Below are 23,507 nucleotides of genomic sequence, written 5' to 3' on the forward strand. Positions count from 1 at the left end.
ATCTAGCTAATGAGACCCGAAGAGAAATTTGTTGGGGTCCCTTCCGCAAGTGAAAAAGCAACTTTTTTGCTTTCCTGATAAAAATGCAGAAGTGACTAGCTTTCCTGGTCTTGAGTACAGATGCGGTGGCTGGCACTGCTGCAGCTGCTTTATCACCATGAGGGAAATGCCAAGAGAATCAGAGATCTTGGACATAGGAACTGGTGAACTGAAGTCAGCCACCACTGGTCTCCTCGCTACGTGAGATCATTTAACCCGATGTGTTCAAGCCACTGTATTTGCAGTTGAATTCACTCCCAACAGATATAGAACATGATCCCATGTATATCTATGTGTAGCCATGAATGGACAAAAATTAAAGAGATTATCCCTGGGTGATGGGATTCTTGATGAAATGTTTACAATGAGTGTGCAAATAATGATCAGGAAAAAAATTTTTTTTTTTTTTTTTACATCCAGAAAGTCAACAATGATGCTAGTTCTATTTAAAAAAATAAAATAAAAATATTGGGCTTCCAGGAAGTAGCTCACTCCCATCTGATCAGAGAATTTGAGGGAAGCCAATGACCGCCTGTGGGCATGTTGGAAAACAGATTCCAGCACGGATGGAGAGCCCTGAATTTGACCTATAAAGGTCCCATGTGGAACAGTGTGTTATTCCAATCTTATGAGGAGGCGGGGCAGACAGCATGGCCCCAGGGAAACACGAAACCCTGAGGCTCTGAAAGGAGAAGAGAGCAAGCAAGGTCCCCAGTGTGGCTGTAAGGGGCTGGGACTCACCATGCTCGCCCTCCCGTCCTCCCCCATTCCCAGCCAACCCTTTCCCGAAGGCCCCACCTCTCTGTCTGGGCTTTGAGGCCAGACCTCGTGTCCCTATGTTCCTGGCCCAGCCATGTCCCTGGGCTCCCACAGGACACGTCCCTCCTCACCCTGAGATTAGGCCCCCAGGCCCTCCCTGTTGGCAGGTGTGCGGAGCAGGTGGTTCTCAGCCAGGCCAGGGCAGACGACTGGGTGGGCGGTAGGAAGGGCGGCGCTGGGCTCTGGGCCTGAGGCCCTAGGAAGACGGGGTAGCCTGTGGGGCCTGCAGGTGGGCTGACAGGCAGCATCCGTCTCGGCTATAAACACAGGTTTACCCCAAGGGGCATTACTGTCTTCCTGAAACAGACCTGGATGATCTCTGCCAAAGTGACCCTGGGAAGAAGCAGAGGAAAGAAGGAGACAGGGCCAGCAGAGAAGGCAAAGGAAAATACACAAAAGTACAGGTGTTGCTGCGTGGGGACATGGGCCGTCCTCATGATTGTCCACAGAAATCTTCTATGTCCCCGGCAGGGCCCAATTCCATCTGTAGCTCCTGGGGGTGGGAGGGTGGGCAGGAGGGCCATCAGAGATGGAGCAAAGGAAACCCACCCTGAAGGGGAGCAGGGTGCAGACACGCCTGGGGGAGGGGTGGTTTGGGGTGACTGGTGGGCAGGGATCTCTTAAGGACAGTAGGGGTTTTCTATCCGGGCTGGTGGCAGCAGACACTGGACCGTCAGGATGGCTTGTGCCCGTGCGGGCTCCTGCGAGGACTCTGGACGTCCACCTTTTCCCTTTAGAATGGGGTAGATCACTCTGGAACGGTCTCATGTCCCCAGGGACGCCTGTCCCCTCTCTCTTCCTTCCTGCCTCCTCCTCCTCTCTGCTTCCTTCACCTCCTCAGTGATGATGCTCAAACCATCTGCCCGAGCCTCCGCGTTCCCAATTAAAAAAAAAAAACAAAACAAAAAACAGGATGCCAGTCGACGCCACCCCACCTCTTCCCACCTTTGATCTTCCCTGCCTGACACGGGGTACCCAGACCCCATCCCCTATTCCCTGTGGGATCTGCCCTCTGTCATGCACGGCCTGGTGAGGGGGGCGGGGAGGACCAAGGTGGTCACCGCAGCGTGGATTTCAGGGCTTTTGGCTGCTCAGGCTCAGGTGGCTGCCTTCCCTGCATCATTGACGCCCTGACCAGGAGGTGATGGAAATATTCTGGCCTGGGGGTGAGGGCCAGTGGCTGGGAGGTGCCAACAGCACATTCCTCTTGGTCCCTATGCCACTTGCCTGGGGCCCTGGGGCTGCTGGGGATTCTTTCCTTGCACCCTGAACCTCAGGGCACTTGATACAGATTGCGTGCAGGCATTTGGGGTCTTGTGGGTGCAAATTGGTGATACAGCAGGTGTTGGTACCAAGGGCCAGGGCTGCCGGCCAACCTTTCACACCCCCACCATGCGAGCTCACTGTATGAAGCCCTCCTCTTTGCTTGTGCTATGAACCTTGAAAGCATCTACAGAACCAGCTCATTTGGCCTCCCATCTCCTTGGACAGGTTGGAATTATGGTCACCGTTTTACTAATGAGCACACGGAGGCTCGGAGAAGAGTAGTGACTCGCTCAGGGTCACACCGCAGGGGTCATGGCAGAGCTGGGATTAAGACTGTGTTCTGGATCCCAGCCCAGGGTCCCCGTCCCATCTGCCTCCCAGGTCTGTCTGTTCTGGGAGTACTGCCTGGGGGAGGCGAGTCAGAGGAGGGTCTCGAGAGATGTGTAAGAGTGATCAGTGAAGGGTGCTGGGAAGGGCGCTCCAGGGGGGACCGCATGCACAGGGCCGGCCCGGTGGCTACGGGGTGGTGTTGAGCAGCCTAGACCACTCCAAGCACTGCTACATTTTCAGGGAGCAAACCTGTGGTGCCCACACTTTGGGCTGTCTCAGAATCTCCTGGGGTGCTTATGAAATGCAGATTCCTGGGCCCAGCCCTTAGAGATTCCAGGTCAGAGGAATCTGCACTTCCCACAGCCTGGTTCCCTGACCCCACCCCACAGTTCTCACACAGGTGGACCCTGGGCCACTCCACAGGAGGTGCAGCGGGGTGGGGGACTGAGGACAGGGCAGTGCGCAGGGGTAGAGGGGCAGAGGTGTGGAGGGAGCCCTGGGAGCATTGGCAGGGGCTGCATCCCCGTGGGCACCCATATCCATAAGCACAGCTCTCCCACCCCCTTCCCTGTAGACCCAGTTCCCCTTCCCTTCCCGTTGTTCTCCCCAGCTCTTATCACCACCCTACAAACCACCCGTTTGACCTCTTTATTAGATTTATTAGATTCTGCAAGGGTGAGGGATACCTGAGGGCAGGAGCCTGTCTGTCTGGAGTCACCCCATGTCTAGCACCTGGAACGTGTGTGGGGACAGTGGGCCTCTTGTTCTGTTTTGTTTGTTTTTATTTATTTTTCCTGTGGAAAATATCTGGGTACACCTGTGGGCTGGCGGGAAAGGGGACAGTAGGCCTCAGTGTGCACAAGGTGAAGAGCGGAGATGTCAGAAGTCACTCCTGGAGGAGGCCGGGGGCAAGGCTGGGGCCCCTCAACCCGCGGGATGTCTCCTTCCTTTAAGCCTGCAGGGACAGAACAGGGAGGTGGAGAAGTGGTAGACGAGGTACACGTCCCTGGCCCCCATCTACCTCATGCTGGCTGCTAAGGGACACCCCTGGGAAGAGAGGAGTGGGTGCAGGCCCGTAGGGTAATGGGTCTGCTGCAGTCCTTGAGCAGGGGCTTTGGGAACAGGTGAGAGCCCCACTGAGGCAGCACTCTGGTCATGAACCTCTTTCGTTCAGAACCTCCCAGGACCCTCCATACACACACACCTGTCCCCTCCCCCCCAGGAAGGGGTCCTCAAGAGGCATTAAAAACCAGCCTCCTGTCCCAGTGTCCCCAGCTGGACCATGCTCTGCTCCCTGTCACTTCATTATAGCCAGACCACAAATCCCGAGTTGGCTCCACCAGGAAGCTTGCCTGGATCCAGGGCCCATCAGCTGGGCTCCCACAGAACCTAGCCCGTCCCTTCCTTGTGTGACTGTCTCCTCCTGCTCTTACCTGCCTCCCCGTGGACTCGCCAAACACAGGGCAGGGTCTGGTTTGTCTCCCAGCTGGGGCAGGGCCACCAGCAACTGGTTGGGCTCCGCCTGGCCAGCGGCAGGCCCCGGGTTCTCAGGCCGGGCGCTCGGCGCCCTCCACTGGCCCAGCTGGGCACAGCCAGGCACGTCCCCAGGCTAACCTTGATACTATATATGAAGAGTGGTTATAAAAGACCATTAAACAAAAGATCAACAGCCAAATGGAAAAGATGAGCAAAGGGGCCCCTGGGTGGCTCAGCAGTTGAGCATCTGCCTTTGGCTCAGGTTGTGATCCTGGGGTCCTGGGATCAAGTCCCGCATCGGGCTCCCCATAGGGAGCCTGCTTCTCCCTCTGCCTGTGTCTCTGACTCTCTGTGTCTCTCATGAACAAATAGATAAAATCTAAAATTAAAAAAAAAAAGAGCAAAATACACGAAACTACATTTCAAAGATAAACACATGTGGACATACAACACATACGTTTTTAAACATACGACAGATCCAGATGTTTAACAGCGGTGTCGGTGCACTTGTGGCTGGGAGTGGCAGCTGCCAGCGGAATTCACAAATAGCCCCACTTTCCTTTTCTCGGGCACTGGTGTAATCACACTATCCGACCCTAGAAGTGAGGTGGGACCGCACGGCTAGCTTTGGAGGATGAAATGTGAGTGGAAGGGGTGTGTGGGGGCCGCTTGTGGGTGGAAGCCGTGCACGATGCACCACTGGTGCAGTCCTCCTGCCTCGGTGTCCAGCAACATTCTCCACGGTGGTTGGTCCTCGGTCTGGTTCTGGGGTGAGGCGGCGGCATGGAGGGGGGCAAAGCCCGCAAGGGACACAAGGTGTGAGAGAGAGATAAGCCTCCGTTATTTAATTTTAAGTTCCTGAGACTTGAGGGTGATGCACAACTCATGGAAAATCTAGCCTCTTCTGCCCGATTCCCCAAGCATTCTTGGTGAGACTGTATCAACTTAAAATATTCACATGCCTCTCGTGTAGAGATGCCACTGCTAGGAATGTATGAAACAGATATGCTCACACACTGCAGCTTTGTTTGTAATAGCAAAAAGCAGAACAGCCTGCACCCATCCTAAGACACTGGAATCCACGCAGAGTAGAATAATCCGTAACCAGAAAAAGCAGTGAAGCAGGTGTAGATGCACCTGGGAGGCCTTAACCCCAAGATCAGAGCTGGAGTAAGATATTAGAGGCCCTGGGATCTACAAAGATTATGATGCCCTTCCCCACCCCACCAGTATAAATAAAAAACTAAAAATAAATCAGGAAATAAATGTTTAGGGTGCCTGGGTGGCTCAGGGGTTGAGTGTCTGCCTCTGGCTCAGGTCGTGATCCCAGGGTCGAGTCCTGGGATCCAAACCCACATCAGACTCTCCACAGGGAGCCTGCTTCTCCCTCTGCCTGTGTCTCTGCCTCTCTCTGTATGTCTCTCATGAACAAATAAATAAAATCTTTAAAAAAGGAAATGAATGTTTAAAAGTCCATTTAAAAAAGTTTTTATAAAAATGGCATGTCCCCTAAGAGATACTCAGTAAATGAGGGTATTTGCTCTCTAAGCCCGCTGTAACAAATCACCATAAATACTGCAGCTTAGAATGACAAACGTGTATTGCCTCACAGTTATGGAGGCTGGAAGTCCAAAATCAGGTGTGGGCCGGACCATGCTCCCTCTGCAGCCTCTAGGGGAGAAACCCGCACCACCCCCCGGCTTCTGGTGACTCCCGACCTTCCTGGGTTAATGGCAGCATCACTCCCATCTCTGCCTCCCTCTGCACATGGCCTCCTTTCCTGTGTCCCTCTGTGTCTCAAATGTCCCTCTCCTTTCTCTCACGACACCAGTCTTTGGATTTAGGGTCCATCCTACACCCAGGATGATCTCACCACGAGATCCTCAGCTTAATTACATAGCAGAGACCTTATTTCCAAATCTGGTTATAGTCACACGTACCAGGGATTAGGCTTGGACATATTCTGGGGGGACACTATGTGACCCACCACAACGGGTAACAATGGATGCCCCTGGGAGATTCAGGAGTGGGAGGGACATGAACTTTCCACTGTATATTCTTTTACACTACTTACAGTTAAAATAACATATTCCTGTAAAAGAAATTTTTTTAACGAAAGATATTTTACTAAAACATAAGATTTACAGAAGTTTCCAGACAAGCCCTACAAAATGGTCACAAGCTTTTTCTAGAAGGAAGGATTCTACACTTGACAGCAAAGCCACAATGTTATTAGTGAGGGCTGTGATGTTTGTTTAATGTTCCCATTTTGGTTCAAACAATCAAGCTTGTCCATCTACGGCGTCTAAATAAAGTTAGACTTGGCTAGAGAGCGTATTCTAAAGAACTGGTTAGCTGCTTTTAACTGATGCAATTAGGTCACCGTAAAAAGGGGGAGAGGAGCCCATAAAATTAAAACAAAACTACCTCTCCCCCTCAAAAATAATAATGAAGAAAAACACCCACACCCCTGCAGCTAACCCTGACAACTACCTTCATTCACAGTGATTTATACTTAAACCACGATGGGGGAAATGAATAAAAGCAGAGGGGCCACTGCTTTTAAACGTTTCACAACCATCCAGATGGTACTTCTAGCCTCTGCTCATGCTTTACAACAGTGAATCAGGACAAGACATAGATTTGCTCATGTGCATTTAATCACCAAAGGACTGAAGATGTCTGGGCTTTTATTCTGTAATGTTTCTAAGACTGTGTCCATTAAATGCAAACAAAAGAGGAAGAAGTCTTGGCAGAACAGGAGAAGTGATGCACACTTGATGATCAGATCGATTTTAAATATTACTCGTGGCGTATAGCCTAGTGCATGCTCTCGCTGCTTCTACGGCTTGGGCTTCGTTGGTCTTCCACTGCTCCGCTACATCATTTGCTAACGGATCATCTGGATTGGGAGCACTTAACAAAGCCTGGATCCATAGCAGAACTGTGCGGATCCGCAGTGCTGGGGACCACTTATCTTTCAAAATATCTAAACATATTCTTCCCAACTTGTCTACATTAGGATGATAAATTTTGGTCATGAAACGTACTTTAGGGGCTGCCATCGGGTATTCTTCTGGAAGGAATAGTTCAAGTTTAAAAGTCCCTCCCTCATAGGGGGAATCCTGGGGGCCAGCAATGACCACATGAAAATAACGGGCATTGCTCTCGTCTGGTTCTGCTTTGATGCCAGGAACTGGTTCTGCCAGCAAACGCTGGGTTTCCTTGATAATCCTGCGGGGCAGCCCGGCCGTCTTGTCAGATCCCGAGTTCGGACTCTGCTCTCGACTCTGGCTCCGCACGCCTCACGCATGAGTGGAAGTCCTGTAAAAGAAATTTTTAAAATTGAACATCTACACAAAAAGGATGCTCCTCACTCTCCCCCAAAAGTATACAGGTTCAAAATGTTGATGCTGCTAAATTGCCCCACTTTATACTCACTCATGCCACTAGAGGCTGCATACGCCACGTTTCTGATGGCGGAGGGGACAGAGCTAATCTGCCCGCTGGTGCAGGTGCCTGGTGCAGGTGCGAGCAGAAGTCAAGGGGAGAAGGCTGTTTGGAGGGACGCCAAAAGCGTGTGTGTGGTGGGGGGCATTGTTGGAGTGGCAGATTTGAGAATGCTAAAGGGGAAAGGAAAGAAGGAGAGTCCCCTTCCCCACCCCTCGCCCGGAAAGAGGGAGGAAGGAAGGAAGGAAGGAGGAGGAAGGGATGGGTGTTGGCCCAGAGAGCACTCAGGATGGAGGGGAAGACCCGGAGGGAGGGCTTCTCTCCCTGATTCCCACAACTCAATGAGGAGCAGCTGGTTTGCTGCTGGGAGGGGGAGATGAGAGGACACACCTGCATTGGGCAACTTGGGGGGGACGGGGAGGGGGTGGCGGTAATTACCGAGGGACCAAAGCCCTGTGGAATGACAGGTGGCCCAGCTGGGGCTGGCCCCTCACAGTGTGCAGTGCAGGATATGGGATGAGAAGTGACTGCCCCTCCAGTTCCATCTGTCGCAAAGCCCAAACACCCTCCCTGAACACTTGACAGTACCCCCCTTCGTCGGCCTGGGGACATCGTGTCCCTGTGTGCACATGCTGGGCCATCCTCTGGGTGTTCCTGAAGAAGCCCCGGCCCGTGAGAAGCACAGGGCTCCAAGGAGCATCAGGACAAGCCTGCCCCCATCTCCCCAGGGTATTCTCGCTACGGGAGGGAGCCTTGACCAGGAAGCCGCCAGGAGCACAATTCAAATACAGTTCCCTGGGATCCCTGGGTGGCGCAGCGGTTTGGCGCCTGCCTGTGGCCCAGGGCGTGATCCTGGAGACCTGGGATAGAATCCCACGTCGGGCTCCCGGTGCATGGAGCCTGCTTCTCCCTCTGCCTATGTCTCTGCCTCTCTTTCTCTCTCTCTCTGTGTGACTATCATAAATAAAATAAATAAAAAAACAAATACAGTTCCCTTTACGGGGGAGGCAGCCTGCCAGAGAGGGGAGCTCCTACTTTGTGCCACAGATGGTGGGATATCCCGCGAGAGACAAAGTGGACAAGGCCCTGACCCCGCAGAAGTCATCATCACCCCCTGGTTGCAGGATGTTCATTCAATCGGCCTCCGGAGTGAGGGGTTTGCCAACAAGGAAGAAAGGGCATGGCCTCAGAGGCACAGGCTCAGAGGAGGTCACTTCACTCTGAACCCACTGCTCAGCTGCACAGCGGGATCGTGAAGGCGCCGGCGTTTCTTCCCAGTGTGGCCGTCTGGGGCCAGCCCCCGCAGGCAAGCCGAACATGCCACCTGAGGCCACGGCTGCTCAGCGCTGAGCGTGCTCCCGCTCCCTGCCGTGTTTGCCAGGTGCCAGATGCCACTTCAGTCGCCTTTTGGGACACGGTGTGTAAACCGTTCTGCAAGTTGAATCGTTTGGAACACTGAGCTTGTGCCCACAGTTTAACTCTTTAAAGTACATGTATGACATTCCTGCAGATGGAAATCCAAAGTCTTCGTACAATAAATCTCGTGAAGTGCGTGCAGAACATTAGCTGGAAATCAAAATCGAGCAGTACCTTCAAGAAACGGCTGGTTGGTGAGGTCGGGGGCCGGTGCCAAGGCACAGAGGCTGGAGCAGGGTAGGAGCGGATTTTCAGATGCCAGGCTAAGGCCCAGAGACAGAACGGATGGAGGAAGGCAGTGAGGAGTCCACGGGAACCGGCAATGACAGGGAGGGCCAGACACCGGCGAGGTGGCCTCAACCGACCGCGGTGGCAGCTCGGAGGGCTCAGAGTGAGGGGCGGAAAGAAGGCACCTGGAGCATTCAGGGTCTGGGGCTGCTGCTTCCTTCCTCTGGGCGTCACTGATGCTGTCTGGGACAGCGAGGCCGGACCCTGACCCTCCAGGACCCAGGTCCTATAGGTCTCGGGTGGCTCCGTCTTCCGGGACCCCAGGCGTAGCTTCACTCTGCTCGGGTCCGAGCCGGCAACCGAGCAGAGAGCCTGGCCGTCAGGCCGCGGGGGCCTAGGACGCTCCGCCGCAGCCCACCGCCCCCACCGGAGCCCCGAGTCCTGTGCACGGACCGGGCTCCCCCAGGGCAGGCACAGGCGCGGGCGTCCGCGTCCCCACCAGCGCGCAAACCCGCGCACGAGGGGGGTGGAGGGGTGGCTGCTGCTGCTGCTGCTGCTGCTGCTGCTGCTCCTGCTGCTCCTCCTGCTGCTGCTCCTCCTGCTGCTGCTCCTCCTGCTCCTGCTGCTGCTCCTCCTGCTCCTGCTGCTCCTGCTGCTGCTGCTCCTCCTGCTGCTCCTCCTGCTGCTCCTCCTGCTGCTCCTGCTGTTCCTCCTGCTTCTGCTCCTCCTGCTCCTGTTGCTGCTCCTCCTGCTCCTGCTCCTGCTGCTGCTCCTGCTCCTGCTCCTGCTCCTGCAGCTCTTGCTGCTCCGGGCCCGCGGGCGCTCGCGCGCAGGACGAGCAGGGCCTCCACAGGAGCACCAGCCCACGCGGCCCAGCCCGTGGCCACCGCCTCCTTCCGCCGCAGCGCCACAGCGCGTGTGCCCGAGCGGGACGCGGGGGCGATCCCGCCGTGCTCTCTCGGGCCTCAGTTTCCCCGCGCACGGGAGGGGCTGGAGCGAAGGTCTCCGAGCGCCCTCTGCTGGCCGGGTGGCGGGCGGGGCGCGGATCTCGGGGCTGCAGGTGCGGCGGCGGCGGAAGCCGGGCGGGCGCCCCTCGGGAGGCTCGGCGGGTGGCGGGTGGAGAGCGCGGAGAACCGGCGGGCGCGAGGGGCAGGTCGCCTTGCTGTCGCTGAGCCCCGGGTAGCGCCCCCCCCCGCCCCGCCCCGCCCCGCCCCGCCCAGTTTCCGGAAGGTCGGAGCCAGCACCTGCCCCACCCGGAGCCTCGGGAGCTCCGTGCTCGGGGACCCCTGGTTCTCTCCGATCACCACCTCTCCAGGCCGGGGCTCTGGTGCCGCTTCCCTGGGGTGGGAGTCAGAAGCGGGGTCGAATCCCGGCTCCTTCACTCGCAGGCTGGCCGTGCTGGGCAAGTCAGGTAGCCTCTGGCCTTCTATCTCCTTACCTTTAAAGGGGAGGTGACAGTCCCTCCCCTCGGGGTCACCGCGAAGGGAGAGGAGTGCTGAGACCTCACGTACCTGTGAGCCCGGGAAGAGAGCGCTGGAGGAGGTAGTTATTTCCCGGCTGCAGTGACCTGGTGACATCCTCCTGGCTCCGCGGCAGCTCCTGGAGCAGAGGGGAAAGCCCTGCCAGCAAGGCTAGCTGCCCCAGCCGCTGGGTCTGCCTGTGCCGGGGTGGGCAGAGGGGTGTCACCCTTAGGGGTGCCCGCGCCTTCTGTTAGCTCTCCTTTCTTCAGTGAAGTCTATTCAGCTCGAAGCCCCCCTTCCTTGTTCCCTGAGCCTTCCTACCTTCTAGAAGGAAGAGGCTGGGATGAAAAAGGGCATTTCAAGTCACCACTGCCCACCCCCCACCCCCCACCCACCCCCTGCCCCAGACAACTCTTCCAGAAGTAGTGAGCAGTGAGTGCAGGTGAGCAGGTGCGCAAGCAGAGGCGGGTCAAACACTTGAACCAAGCACTCAAGGGTGTTTCTTCCTTGGTGGAAGTTTGGAACAGGAACCTCCCAAAGTTCATTTATTCATTAATTCAATTGGTATTTGTGGGAATTGAATTTAGACTGATTGTATTTTTGCCAGGCAGAGAAGGATTTTTGGCCAATGCTTTTATCTTACCCATGAGAAACTGAGGCCCAGAGAGAAGGGTCTTACCCCCTTGGTGCATTAAAACCAGAAGTTGACATCCAGGACAGCTCTCCATCTGCTGCAAAGTGCCCGCCCCGATTCAAAAGCTTTTCATTTAGTGAAGGCGCATTTTAGATGGGCCTTTGATGCATCAATCGGAGTTTAACAAATGAAGGCGGCAGGGGAGTTTTATTCTAGGGGAAGGGGTAGAGGAACAGAAGCACCAAGCTGGGAAGCCGGAGGTGGTGAATTGGAAGCACATGTCCAGAGCTCCTTATCTCCCTTCTGAAATGAAAAATGTTTCAAAAACCGAAAGGTCTCTTTACTTTTTTTTTTTTTTTTTTTGGAGTGTATATGGTGGTAACCTGGCCTAAACTGACATGAGTTATTTATAATTTATTTCATTTATATGAGTATTCATATTCACATATTTTGTTGCCTAGATTACAATATGCTGCTCCAGACTCCTCTGAGCACCGTGACTGCCCATTACTACCTTTGCAAAGTCCAAAGAAATTATGGATCTTGAAACCCATTTAGTCCTAAGGCTTTAGGTAAAGGGTTGAGGATGCTTCTACTCTGGCTGGGGTCCAGGTGCACAGATAGAAATGTGGGAGATTAGGCTGCAGAAGTGGGTTGTGGTGGAGACCAAGAGAAGCATGGAGTCTGAATTTTATCGTTTGGGCTCTGGGGAGCCACTGAAGGTTCCTGAGCCCGTGTGTCTGTCTGAGGGCCGTAGAAGCGGTTACGACCTAGCTAAGAGCAAGCAGATCTTCGCCTCTAGATCGTGGCCTCGAGTCTCTTCTCCCATTTGAGAAGTATTGCTTTTGTTTACTCACTTGTCCCTTCTGCTTGCATTTGCACAGCATGCAGCTGGGTGTCTTACACAACCACCTCCCTTAGCCTTCCCAGCAGGCTTGTGCCATAGACATTACGGTCCCCATGATATAAAGGAGATACCTTTATATCATGGTGGCTCAGAGAGGTTGAGTGACTTGCCCATGGCCACACAGCCAGCCAGTAGTGCCTCTGGAAAGGGTCATGGTGGTACCAGAATGAAGAGGAAGGGATTTATTCTGATGGGGTCTGGGGAGAGAGGTGTAACTAGGAAGGCTTCTGAAGGAGGTGACCTTCACACAGGGCCTCCAAGGGTGGCCAGGTCTGGGTTGGGCCCACAGAGAGCTGAGTGCAGGTGCAGAAAGCCTGTTGCTGAGCCCCATGGTTCCTGTTTTTGCTGACAGTAAAATTTGAAAATGTTGTATAAGCTAAGTTAATGCTAATAGTTGGCCTATGTGTGTTTTTTATGGTCGTAATTTGGTAACTTCTCTTTAGACTTCCTACACTGTATTGTGTTTCTTTTACTGCAATTCTAATTTGTTAGTGGAGGTGGGTAAGGGACACTTCACATTATTATTATTATTATTATTATTATTATTATTATTTTAAAGATTTTATTGATTTATTCATGAGAGACAGAGAGAGAGAGAGAGAGAGAGGCAGAGACACAGGCAGAGGGAGAAGCAGGCTCCACGCAGGGAGCCTGATGTGGCACTCGATCCCAGGTCTCCAGGATCACGCCCTGGGCCAAAGGCAGGCGCCAAACCGCTGAGCCACCTGGGCTGCCCACATTATTATTTTTTTAATGTCCTCATAGTACTCTCTGCTTGGAGCCAGGCTGCCCGGAGGTTGCTGGGCCTCTACATGGTGGTGCTGAAGGAGGAAACCCATGGCTTGCAGATGGAACGCACTGCCCACCACCTGCAGGCCCAAGCCACCTGCTGGAGCTACCTCACCCGCATCTTCCACAACCTGTTCCCTGGCTTCATGGTGCAGGTGAGCAGCGACTTGCAGGACCTGGTGAGCCTCCCTCTCTGGGCGTGCCACTTCCTGCAAGGTCTGTGCCGCTGTATGCGTACTGGGGACTGTTCTTAGCGTGCCCATCACGGAAAATCAGGAGGTACATACATTTATTGAGCACTTACTGAGTACTAAGCACACTGGCTCCTGGCTTTATGGACAGGATGGTTTAAGCCTGGTTATACCCCAGTGGTACTTCCATCCTCATTTGAAAGATGAGGAAACCGAGGTTCAGAAGGGATCACACAGACAGCTAGGGGTAGAGCTGGGATCAAAGCCAGTGGTCTGCCTCCTAGCTGTCCTTGTGCTGATGAACTTGCTGCCCATGGGAACGTACAGGAATAAGGCCCCACAACATGCTTTTACAAAATGACTCAGGATCCAAAATCCCTTTGAAGCTGACGCTATTCTGAAGGTTCCTCCTATAGGACAGGTAGGCTCTTTTCCCCTCTGGCATGGCCTTGGTGTCACATCTATGGTGGAGGCGCAGAATGAGGCCTGGGTACTGGGGACTTCTGGCCTCCCTTCTCCTCACCCTGGCCCTACTGCAAGGTTAAATACCTTTATTTTTTCTTTTTTCAGCCTCTGCCTCTTTCCCCAAACACCTCCCCCTACACCCCCTGCCTCTTGTCCTCCTAACTTGATGAAAACACAAAGTTCCCGTTTTCACACTGATCCTCTACTTGGCTGGGGGCCTTCTCAGCCTCCTGCAGACACCAAGACCCAGAGTGGATGGGTTCATGCCTGAGGTCACACAATACAGAACTAGCAGAGCCAGAATTTGGACCCGGGTCTCCTGGCTCCACTGCACTACTACTGAGTGGTCTAGTTCAGTTTGGCATACAGTGGTTGCACAACTACTGTGCATGAAGTTCTGGCGGCGGGGGGTGGGGAGAGGCAATGACATGGATTAAACAGGGTCCCTGCCCTTGGGGACCTTACTCTAATGGGGAAATATTGTCCATCAGCCAGCTCAACACACACAGAAGCACCTACTGTGTGCTACAGGAATGAGGAGGAACCAGACCTAGCCTTTTCCCGTGAGTTCACAGGTCAGAGGGAGAGACTGAGAAGTGGTGGCCAGTACAGCTAACTGGGGTATTATGTGCTCAGCACCGTGGGGGAGCAGGGGATAAGGTGCCCACATGTGCCAGGTGACACCCAGGAGCCCTGTAGGCCAGGGCAACTTCTTGTTGGAGAGATACAGGCATTTGCCATCAAGAGCTGATCTTTCAGGGAGCCTGGGTGGTTCAGTTGGTTAAGAGTCCAACTTGATTTTGGCTGGGGTCATGAGATAGGGCCTCTGTCCTCCTCCCTGCTCTCTCTCTCTCCATCTCCTCCCCCCAAAAAAAGAAAGAAAAAAGAAAAAAAGATGTGGGCTGTGGCATTGTACCAGCCTGGGTTCAAGTCCCACCTAAGCCCCTTACTAGTTTGTAAGCTTGAGCAAAGTCTTTTACCTTGCAGAGGCTGGGCATTAAAATAGGAGTGGCATTAAGGGCCATTAAACGAGATCACGGAGTACTAAGTACAGAAACTCACAGAGGTGCTGGCAGGTTAAGGAGCCCACAGGGAGCCTGAGGCACCCGGAGGCTACCTGCTGTGCAAGCTGTTAACCACCTCTGGGTCTGAAGGGTGAGCACACCGAGTAGTGTTATCCTTGCCCAGGAGGGAGCCGTGGTCAGAGGAGGCAGCTCTTGATGGAAACTTCTGCTAAAACAGGGAGGGAGTGGAGAAGACCCTGAGCTCCTGCCGGCTCCTCCCATGGATGGAGCCCAAGAGGAAGCCCTGCAAAGGGTGCCGGGCACCGCAGTCTGCGGGGTCAGCCTCCTGGGCTGCAAACAGATGTGAGGGCAAACCGAGTGACCTGTGTGATCATCATGATCTGGCCGGGGAGTCCCGATGCCGCCTGCCCAGCGCCGGGCACTGCCTGGCTCCCAGACATGCCAAGGTCAGAGCCCGTCCCACAGGAATCCCCTCTGCTGGTCCCGGTTGGTGTCAGTGGCCCAGATGTTGGAGCGCAGGGCTCCCCAGCCCGCTGGAGAAGTGAGCCGATCGCAGCCTCCCCTTGTGCTCACTGGGGCTCTCCCTACCCCCTCCCTTTCTTACTCCCCTGCCGCAGGTGTCGTCCCTGCACCTGGGTCTGCAGGCTCTCCCTGCTTTCTCCTGCTCCCCCAGCTTTGCCCTGTGTAGGCCGCACCCCCTAGTCTGTCCCCTGTAGGTCCTGCCCATCTTGGCACCTGCTTCTTGGGAACCCTGAGCTGACCCTGCTAAGAAAGGATGGAGTGCAGGTGGGGGGCTTTGGGGGGAATTTCCAACGCTGCGTTTTTGTCCGAGGCAGTAACTCAGGTCAGCTGGAAACTGCCCCTGGGAGCTGTCCCGGCAGCCCCTGCAGCGGACTTGCAGCCGAGTGGCCCGGACCCAGGCCCCTCCGAGCCCTCGCGTCCTCTGCCAGTTAAGCTGCCAGCTCCGATGGCCACACATCCCGGTTCTTCTCCCTTTAATACAATTTGTTATCCTTCGCATTTTGTTGTGTCTCCCTCTTAGGTTGGGAAGCTGTGGAAAGTTATAAATACGGGCTTGGCTCATTCTAAACCATTATACATATTATTTTTAAATGTTCATATTATTTCATGCTAATAGTACTATTTTGGAGTCAGGCTCCTTGGTTCCCTTCCTGGTTCCACCACTGCCCACTGATCTTGGACAGTAATTAACCGCCTGCATGCCTCATCTCACTGTTGTAGAATAAAGATGTAATTGTACATGCCTTTTGAGGATTTTTCAAGATTAAATGAGTTAATATACGTAAGGTGCTTGGAGCAGTGACGGGGACAGGGTACATAGTTTCTATGTATTAACTATCACGTTAGGGGGCGCCTGGGGGCTCAGTCAGTTAAGCATCTGCCTGCGGCTCAGGTCATGATCCCTGGGTCCGGGGATGGAGTCCCACGTCCCGCTGCCTGCCCTGCAGAGAGTCCACTTCTCTCTCCACCCCTCCCTCCTGCTTGTGATCTCTCTGTCATGTGTGCTCTCACTCTGTCAAATAAATACAAAAAAATATATTTTTAAAAATATTTAATGTATTTATTCATGAGAGACACAAAGAGAAGTAGAGACACAGGCCGAGGGAGAAGCGGGCTCCATCCAGGACCCCGGGATCACGCCCTGAGCCGAAAGCAGACATTCAGCCACTGAGCCACCTAGGGGTCCCTAAATAAATAAAATCTTAAAAAGCAAAACAAAACTACTACTTTAATCTCATGGTTACTCTTTCCTCTCCACAAACCTTGCCTTGGAAAGATGAGAGCTGCCTGGTGGAGGTGGGGGATGCACCAGCATCCAAAGTGACCACCTGGAAATTGAAAGCAGGGTGACAGTCACTTGAGAGTGTGCCCAGGGAGGATGGGCCACACTTCCCCAGACAGCTCTGCATGTCCTCCAGGCAGGAGGGCTGCCCCCTCTCTCACCTGGAGATGGCTGGTGACCGCCCCCCGCCCCCAGTGTCACAGCTCTGCTGCTGCTGGCCTGGCCTTCCCTGCCATTGCAGTCCCTTCCCGGGCATCAGTTGTGGGGTGGGGGGACCCATCCGGTACCTCGCTAATATATGACAGGGTAGGGGGAACTTTTTTACTCTGGCCTTGTGTTAAAGCCTTCTGACCGCGGAAGCCGAGACAGCCTCTGTGTGAGCGCCGGAGGGTCCCGGACTGTAAGGGCTGGTAGGGCCCGGAGGGGGCAGGAAAGGGTACTAATCGGGTTACTGCCACGGTCGGGTGGGGCCGCGTATTCACGTGCTTAGAAGGAGCCTGGCGACTTGGCTGCTTTTCTGTCTGCTACTGTGGTTTACACATGTCCGCGTGTATCACTTGGGGTTCTCCGGAGACAAAACCAATAGGGTGTGTGGCTATATGGATACCTACATAGCCAGAGATTTATTTTAAGGAATCGGCTTGCGTGATTGTGGGGCTGGCAAGTCCAGCAGGCATTCCTATTGCACTGAGTGTGAATTCTGTTTATTTTTTTATTTTTCTTAAGATTTTATTTATTTATTCATGAGACACACAGAGGGAGAGGCAGAGACACAGGCAGAGGGAGAAGCAGGCTCCATGCAGGGAGCCCGACGTGGGACTCGATCCCGGGACTCCAGGATCACACCCTGGGCTGAAGGCGGCGCCAAACCGCTGAGCCGCCCGGGCTGCCCACAGATTCTGTTTAAACACAGAATTCTTTCCTCCTTGGGGGACCCCTGTCTTCTTGTTAAGGTTGTCTGTTCGCCCGCCCCCACTGCAGAGGGCCGTCTGCTTTACTCACAGTCTACTGGTGCCGATATTCATCTCATCTTAAAATACCTCCAAAGCGACCCTAGACTGGTGTTTGACCAAACATCTGGACACCCTAGCCTGGCCAGGTTGACACATAAAATTAACCCCCACACCCAGCCTTCAGGGTGGGGCATGGGGAAGCAGGTGTGAGGCTCCCAGAGGTGACCTTGGCTTTGACCTCTCAAGCCTGGAGTTTATTTGGAAAAGCCAGCTGGCCCCGTCCACAGGTTGACGGTACCGCTGCCCTCGGTGGGCAGGTATATCTGGGCTCAGTGTTGCCTTCGGTGCCTGGCAGGGACTGGGGCGGTGCCTGTGGCCTTCTGGGAAGACACTTGCCTCGCTCTCCAGCCTCGGCTCCCGAGGTAGGTGTGGATGCTGCCCCTGCTCCCAGCACGGAGGGGAAGGTGGGCAGGCGGGCCCCGTGCGGGCTTCATGTGCTGCGCTTCTGGAGGCTGAACCAGCCTGGCTTTGGAGGCTGTCAGATTCCCCGACACAGGAGCCCGGGGTGGGAGGGGCTTGAACTGCCACCACCCTGGTCTCTGAGCAACACCGTCCTCAGCACGACCCCTACACTGGCACACAGCCACACCCCTGCGCCCTGGCCGCTCTCCCTCCTGAACCCCCCATCCCCGTGACCTTGGGCCCTCCTTCTCTCCCTGGGTCAGCACCCTAGTGCCCTCAGCCTCCTCCCTGCCTCCCCCTGCTCCCTCTCACAGGTCACCCTGTAAGCACCAGGACCTGCCTGGGGCTTACAGCACAAGCCTGCTCACATCAGCGTCCTGCCCGGCACCTTCAGGGCTTCCCCACTGTCCGACTGCCCTGCACCCAGGGCCTCCCAGGCTCTGTCCTGCACCCAGGGCCCCAGCGAGCCGACACCACCGAGCGAGGCTATGGAGATTTAGAGCCGTTGAGGGTCAGTCACTCAGCTGTGTGCCTGGTGGACGCAGCGATGAAGCCTCTGCCCTGGAGGGGCTGACGTCTGGTGGGGTCCATGGCAGTCCACTCCTCTGCCCAGCGTGGGAGGACACCTGCAGGGTGTGGGGAGAGGTGTGGGCATTGGTGGGGGAACAAGGGAAAGAACCTTGTCCTGTTCCAGAGACTTAGCAGGAGTCTGGCCAGAGTGTGTGTGTGTTGGAAGTGAGTGTGTGGCGGGGTGCAGGTGTGAGCCAGGGCTTTCCCTGGTAAAACTGCATAAAGCAGATACAACCAGGCCTGTTCTGGGGCACCTGGGTGGCACAGGTAAGCATCGGACTCTCGGTTTCGGTTTGGGCCATGGTCTCAGCTCTGTGTTCAGCGTGGAGTCTGCTTAAGATTTTGTCTCCCTCTCCCTCTGCCCCTCCTGCCCATGTTCTCTCTCTCTCTCTCTCTTTGAAATAAATATACATCTTTTTTTTTTTTTTAACCCAAAAACCCAAAAGACCAGGCCTGTCCTCTCTGCCTAGCCCCCTGTTTTTCTCTATGGCACTTACAACTGCCTGCTGCACTGAGTAGTTACCGCCTATTATCTGTCTCCCCTGCTGGGCTGTGAGCTCCACGGGGCATTGGAAGGTGCCATGTGGTAGGGTCAGAGGGCAGCACCTGGACCAGGTGTGTCGGGGGGCACCAGAGTTCTGTCTCAGAGTTCCCTCACAAGGGATGTTTGTCTGAGGCCCAAAAGGTGTATGGATAGTCATGGGCTGGCAAGGTCTCAGACGGCCCCTGCAGCTCCTTGCCTCAGCTCCCCTGTCACCATCACCCCTACCCCCACCTTTCTAGGTTATCACTGTGGAGGCCACTAATACACAGGACCAACCAGTGACCCTGGGCGTCCTGAGGACTGACTTTGGCTTCTGTGTGGACCTCTTTGCCCCAAGGGACCTCCAGTGACTGCGGGGCCTCTTTACATCACAGAGTGGAATGTCACAGGCCACTGCCAGTGTGGCTGGGGAGTTGCAGTCCCATTGTCTCATCTGCCTCGGTTCCAACAGCCCCTTTGGCAGGACCCTGTTTGTAGGCTGGATGCTGGGCCGGGGGCGGGGCGACCAAAACTTGGTCCAACTGAGAGTGCTCTCAAGGACACTGGGTCAGATGGGGGAGGCAGATGCACAGAGTAGCGGGGCTGTGGAAGGGAACGTGGAAGAGACACCTGCCCAGCCTGAGGGTCAGGGAAGGCTTCCCACGGGACAGATACTTGGTCTGGGCTCTGGTGGATGAGCAGGTGCTTACCTGGCAGACAAAACAACAACTGCCAGATGTAAGGTGGTCTTACTATTTAGCTCTCAATCAGTCTGAGATTGCAGGTGGTTTAACTTCTGGAACAGCTTGGTGTGTCTGTACACATACGTGTGTACATGTGTGTGTGTGCATGTGTGTGTGTGCATGAGCACCAGGAAAGGAGTCCCACCATCTCTCACTGCCCGCCCCACCGCCAGGCACTGTGCCCATGACGCTGACCACCGAGCCCGAGCTCGCCGGAGCTGAGGCAGAGCCTGATCCATCTCTCTGCCAACGACATCACCAACGAGGCCTGGGCCCCTGAGCACCAGCGGGTGCGGCCCCCCACCTGGGGCCTACGGGGCCCTCCAGCACCATGGAGCAGGTCAGCAGGAGGGCAGGGTGGGAAGACTCTGGACTGGGCTTGGGCGGCCTCAGGAGGTCCTGCTGCCTCCCTGTGTGTGGAAGGAGGATTAGGCCACCGTCCCCCAGAGACTGGGGGAGACTGGGGGAGACTGGGGGAGACCAGGCTGTGGGAGGGCTTTGCACAGCTTTGTAATGTGTGTCCTGGGAGAAGTGCATCACATTCCTTGAGCCCCTCTCCCGGACCTCAGGGCGAAGTTGGGGGCCCCCGTGAGCCGCCCCTGAGGAAGGCGCCCCTCCTGAGCCGGCTGGCCGCGGGCTCTTGGTGCAGGTGGGCAGCTGTGCCACGGGAGCATGTGGCACTGGCGCGGTTGGGGCCCCCTGGGTGGTGGCGCAGCTCTGGGGTGCCCACACGAGGAGCTGCCGGGCTGTTGCAGTGTCTCCAGGAGCGGGAGGCATCCAGGTGTGCACACCTTCCCTGGGTCCCCCGTCCACATGCTTCCCGCCCAGGACAGCCGAGCCCTCCGTGCCCCCCAAGCCCCTCCAACTGGTACAAGTTAAAGCGCTGGGTTAGAGCAGGGAGAGGGTGCGTCTCAGGGCGCCTGGTTGGGTGCTGCCCGGGAGCCGGTGGGAGGTGGCTGGCTGGGCTCCAGGGCTCCCGGGGCCGAAGGGGGGCAGGCGGTGCCTATTCCACAGGGCGAGGGCCGGCGTTTCCACCCGGGGGTGGGGTGCACTTGACCACGCAGGGGAGTGTGTGTTGAGAGAAGCTGGGAGTCAGGCTGCGCGGGCTGGGTCCTCTCTCTGCCATCAGAGACTTCCCTGTATCTGCATTTTGAAGCTGTTCTCAGGGTCTAGGTCACCCCTAGAGCTGCCATCTGCAGGACAGTCTGTCTGGGGCAGGGGTAAGCTCCTTGTCCCCAGAAGGGGCTGGTCGCCCCTGGCAGCGACACTGGAGAGGGCTCCAGGGGCTTGACCAGGTGCCTGCGTCCGTCCCTTCCAGCCCCCTCGTCCTGTGTTTCGAAGTCCTTTCTAAAGCAGGCTGCTTCTGTCTTTGGCTCTCAGGCCCAAGGGGGCGGTGGGTCGGCCTGGGCCACAGCACATTTTGGGGCGAAGGCGTCTATACCAGGTGCTGCCTGCTGCCCCGGGCCAACCGCGGCATCTACACCGCTCCACCAGCTGGGGCTGGAATGGGCCCCCGTGCCCGTGGCTGCCAGCAGGGCCACGGCCTCACGGTCAGGAGGTGTCCCTGTCTCCCTGTGCCCCCCGCCCCCACCGGGCTGGTCCGACACTGGAGCCTGACTCCCTGGCGTGCAGGCTGGTTCTGTTGCTCCCTTCCCATGCCCTGGGCATGTGGCCTCCCCTCTCAACCTCTGAGCCCTCCCCCCAGGAGGAGGTGGGCAGTACCTGCCGAGAGATGGGGATGGGGAGCACCCAGACAGGCAGCGCGGTTCAGGGCGGGCTCAGGGGCAGGCCCGAAAGTGGAGCTGAGCTTGGGCTAACCTGGGCTCTGCAGGTCAACAGCAAGTTCCTTAACCTCTCTGTGTCAGCTTCCTCCCCCGTGAAATGGGGCTGGTGGGTGCTGAGCACTTAGCTAGGACAGTCCAAATGCTACCTGCCACTGTTATCGTCACTGCTCTGATACAGGTAACTGTGAATGGGGGGGTGGCTCGTGTCGAAAACATGCCTGGGGTGGGTAGCAGGAAGTCATGGCTTGTTGGGGGGGTTGGGGGGCTTGTTGGGGATCCACAGATGGTGCCCCTCCCATTGGGAGGAGGCTGAGCTGTCCTGCTTGGACCGAGCATGGGGTGTCCTGGGAAGAGCCTGGGGGATGGCAGGTGGTGGCTTGGAGTAACTGGCTTAGGAGTTGATCCTCAAACAAGTACGTGCTGGGGAGCCACTGAAGGTTTAGGAGGAGAGGGGGTCACAAGGGGAGTGAGGAGTTCAGAGCTGGCTCCAGGAGGAGCAGGGGGGTAGGTGTGCAGGATGGAATTGCGGTGGGAAGATGAGCCCAGTCAGGTGAGGGGGGCTCTTGTCCCCAGGAGAGGCTGGAACAGGTCCCTGGGGCCACGGGCCATGCTCCTCCTTGGGGTCCTGGCTTGGTAGGAATTCCGTGCTGTTCTGGTCACTCTCCCCCTTGGGAACATCCAGCAGATAAGCTCAAGGGCACGCGCCAGTTCAAGATCGGGAAGCCACAGGCCCTCGCTCCCTACGAAGCACTCTCAAAGAGCTAAGGACACGGCAGCCCGCACATGCTGAGCGACGTCCCCAGGACCCCGCAGCTAGGACATGGCGGCTTCGGGCTTCAGGAAAAGGTGACCCTGACATGCCCTGCCCCACACCGGGCGCTGGGCGGGGGCTGCACGCGCGTGCCCTTATTTCCTCCTCACGGCCACCCTGTGAGAAGACGCCGTCACTCTTTCCATTCTACAGATGGGCAAACTGAGGCTTGGCATAGCTGAGTACCGCTCTCTAAGGTCTCGATGCTACGGGTATGTCTGACGCCCAGGCCCACGAACGGAGGCCCATTAAGCTCAGCCCTGAACTTCTGCTTTGGGTAGGGGCCTGGGGGAGCTCCAGCTTCTGGCCCATCTCCGGGGGGAGACGAGATACTGACACTCCCCAGAAACGAAAGCTCAGAGACGTTGAGTGGCTTTCCCACGGTCACACAGCAGGCCAGCAGCAGAGCTGAGAACTCAGGAGTTTTGTCACTTGGGCTAGTGTGTCTCCTACCTTGACTTATTTCTGGATCTTCTGGCTCTGGCCTCAGACCCTAAGGTGGTGGAGTCTGATGGTGGCGAGGAGAGACGGAGGGTCCCCCGGCCTCCCAGGGTCTGAGCCGGTCTCCTCTGCCCTGGGCTGTAGCTCCCGCTGGGAGGCCCCCCAAGTGTGCGCCTCAAGGAGGCCAGCGTCCACACCTCTTGCACCGGGTCCTGAGTGCACAGGCCGGAAGCACCGAACCCCGGGCCCTGCGGAGAAGGGGCAGCGGCCTGAGGGGCAGGACAGGCGCCCGGGGCCCCAGGGCCGCAGTGTCTGCCCAGGGCAGCTTCCTGCGTGGCCCTCACATATCTGGGCGGAGGTTTGTGGGGAGCACGTGGCCAGGAGCTTTTGCAACTGTGTGGACAGCGCGTGTGTGGGGGGGTGCAGGTGTGTGGGTGTGCTGCTGGGCCCGTTTTCGCTCTTGTCCAGAGTCGCGAGGTCGGCTCTCCGGCAGCCGCTCCCCTCCCAGGGAGCATGTGCGCTACCACACGAGGCCCGCCCCGCTCACCTGTCTTGGGTTAATGCACTTCTCTGCTGCGGGGGGGGGGGGGGGGGGGGGGGGGGGGAGGGGGAGGACCCAGCCACGACACGGAGGAGCGGACAAGTGAGCCCAGTGCTGGAGGCTGCGGGGAAGGCCCTGCAGAGGGGGGCAGGTGCACACGTGGGCACACGGGCACAGGTGCACACGCGCATGGGCACATAGCGACGGCTGGGACACCCCCCCGCCCCCCCCCCCCCGCCAGCATCTGTCGGTGCAGAGGAGCAATGAGCAACGGCTCTCTCCTCTCCTTTAAAAAGCCACTGGGAGCTTCTCAAAAGGAAGCCCTGGAAGCCGCCTCTTAAATGCACGTGGGAGAGGTTTTTAAAAGCGCGAGCGTGGTG

General features: G+C 56.4%; 1 protein-coding gene and 1 pseudogene across 1 annotated transcript; one reads left to right on the plus strand and one right to left on the minus strand.

Moving 5' to 3' along the window:
* Positions 1-6,387: 6,387 nt before the first annotated feature.
* LOC144304453 (ubiquitin-conjugating enzyme E2 N pseudogene) lies at positions 6,388-7,375 on the minus strand (annotated as a pseudogene).
* On the plus strand, positions 7,374-23,084 carry PCSK9 (proprotein convertase subtilisin/kexin type 9). Its single transcript, XM_077883000.1, is given in 11 exon segments — positions 7,374-7,458; positions 9,821-10,203; positions 12,811-13,030; positions 16,299-16,374; positions 16,376-16,473; positions 17,608-17,649; positions 17,652-17,674; positions 19,068-19,174; positions 19,744-20,626; positions 20,735-22,180; positions 22,299-23,084. Coding segments are annotated over 10 exon segments (2,550 nt in total). The 3' UTR covers positions 21,368-22,180; positions 22,299-23,084.
* The last annotated feature ends 423 nt before the right edge of the window (positions 23,085-23,507 follow it).

Source organism: Canis aureus, chromosome 3, assembly GCF_053574225.1.
Source record: "Canis aureus isolate CA01 chromosome 3, VMU_Caureus_v.1.0, whole genome shotgun sequence".
NCBI lineage: Eukaryota > Metazoa > Chordata > Mammalia > Carnivora > Canidae > Canis > Canis aureus.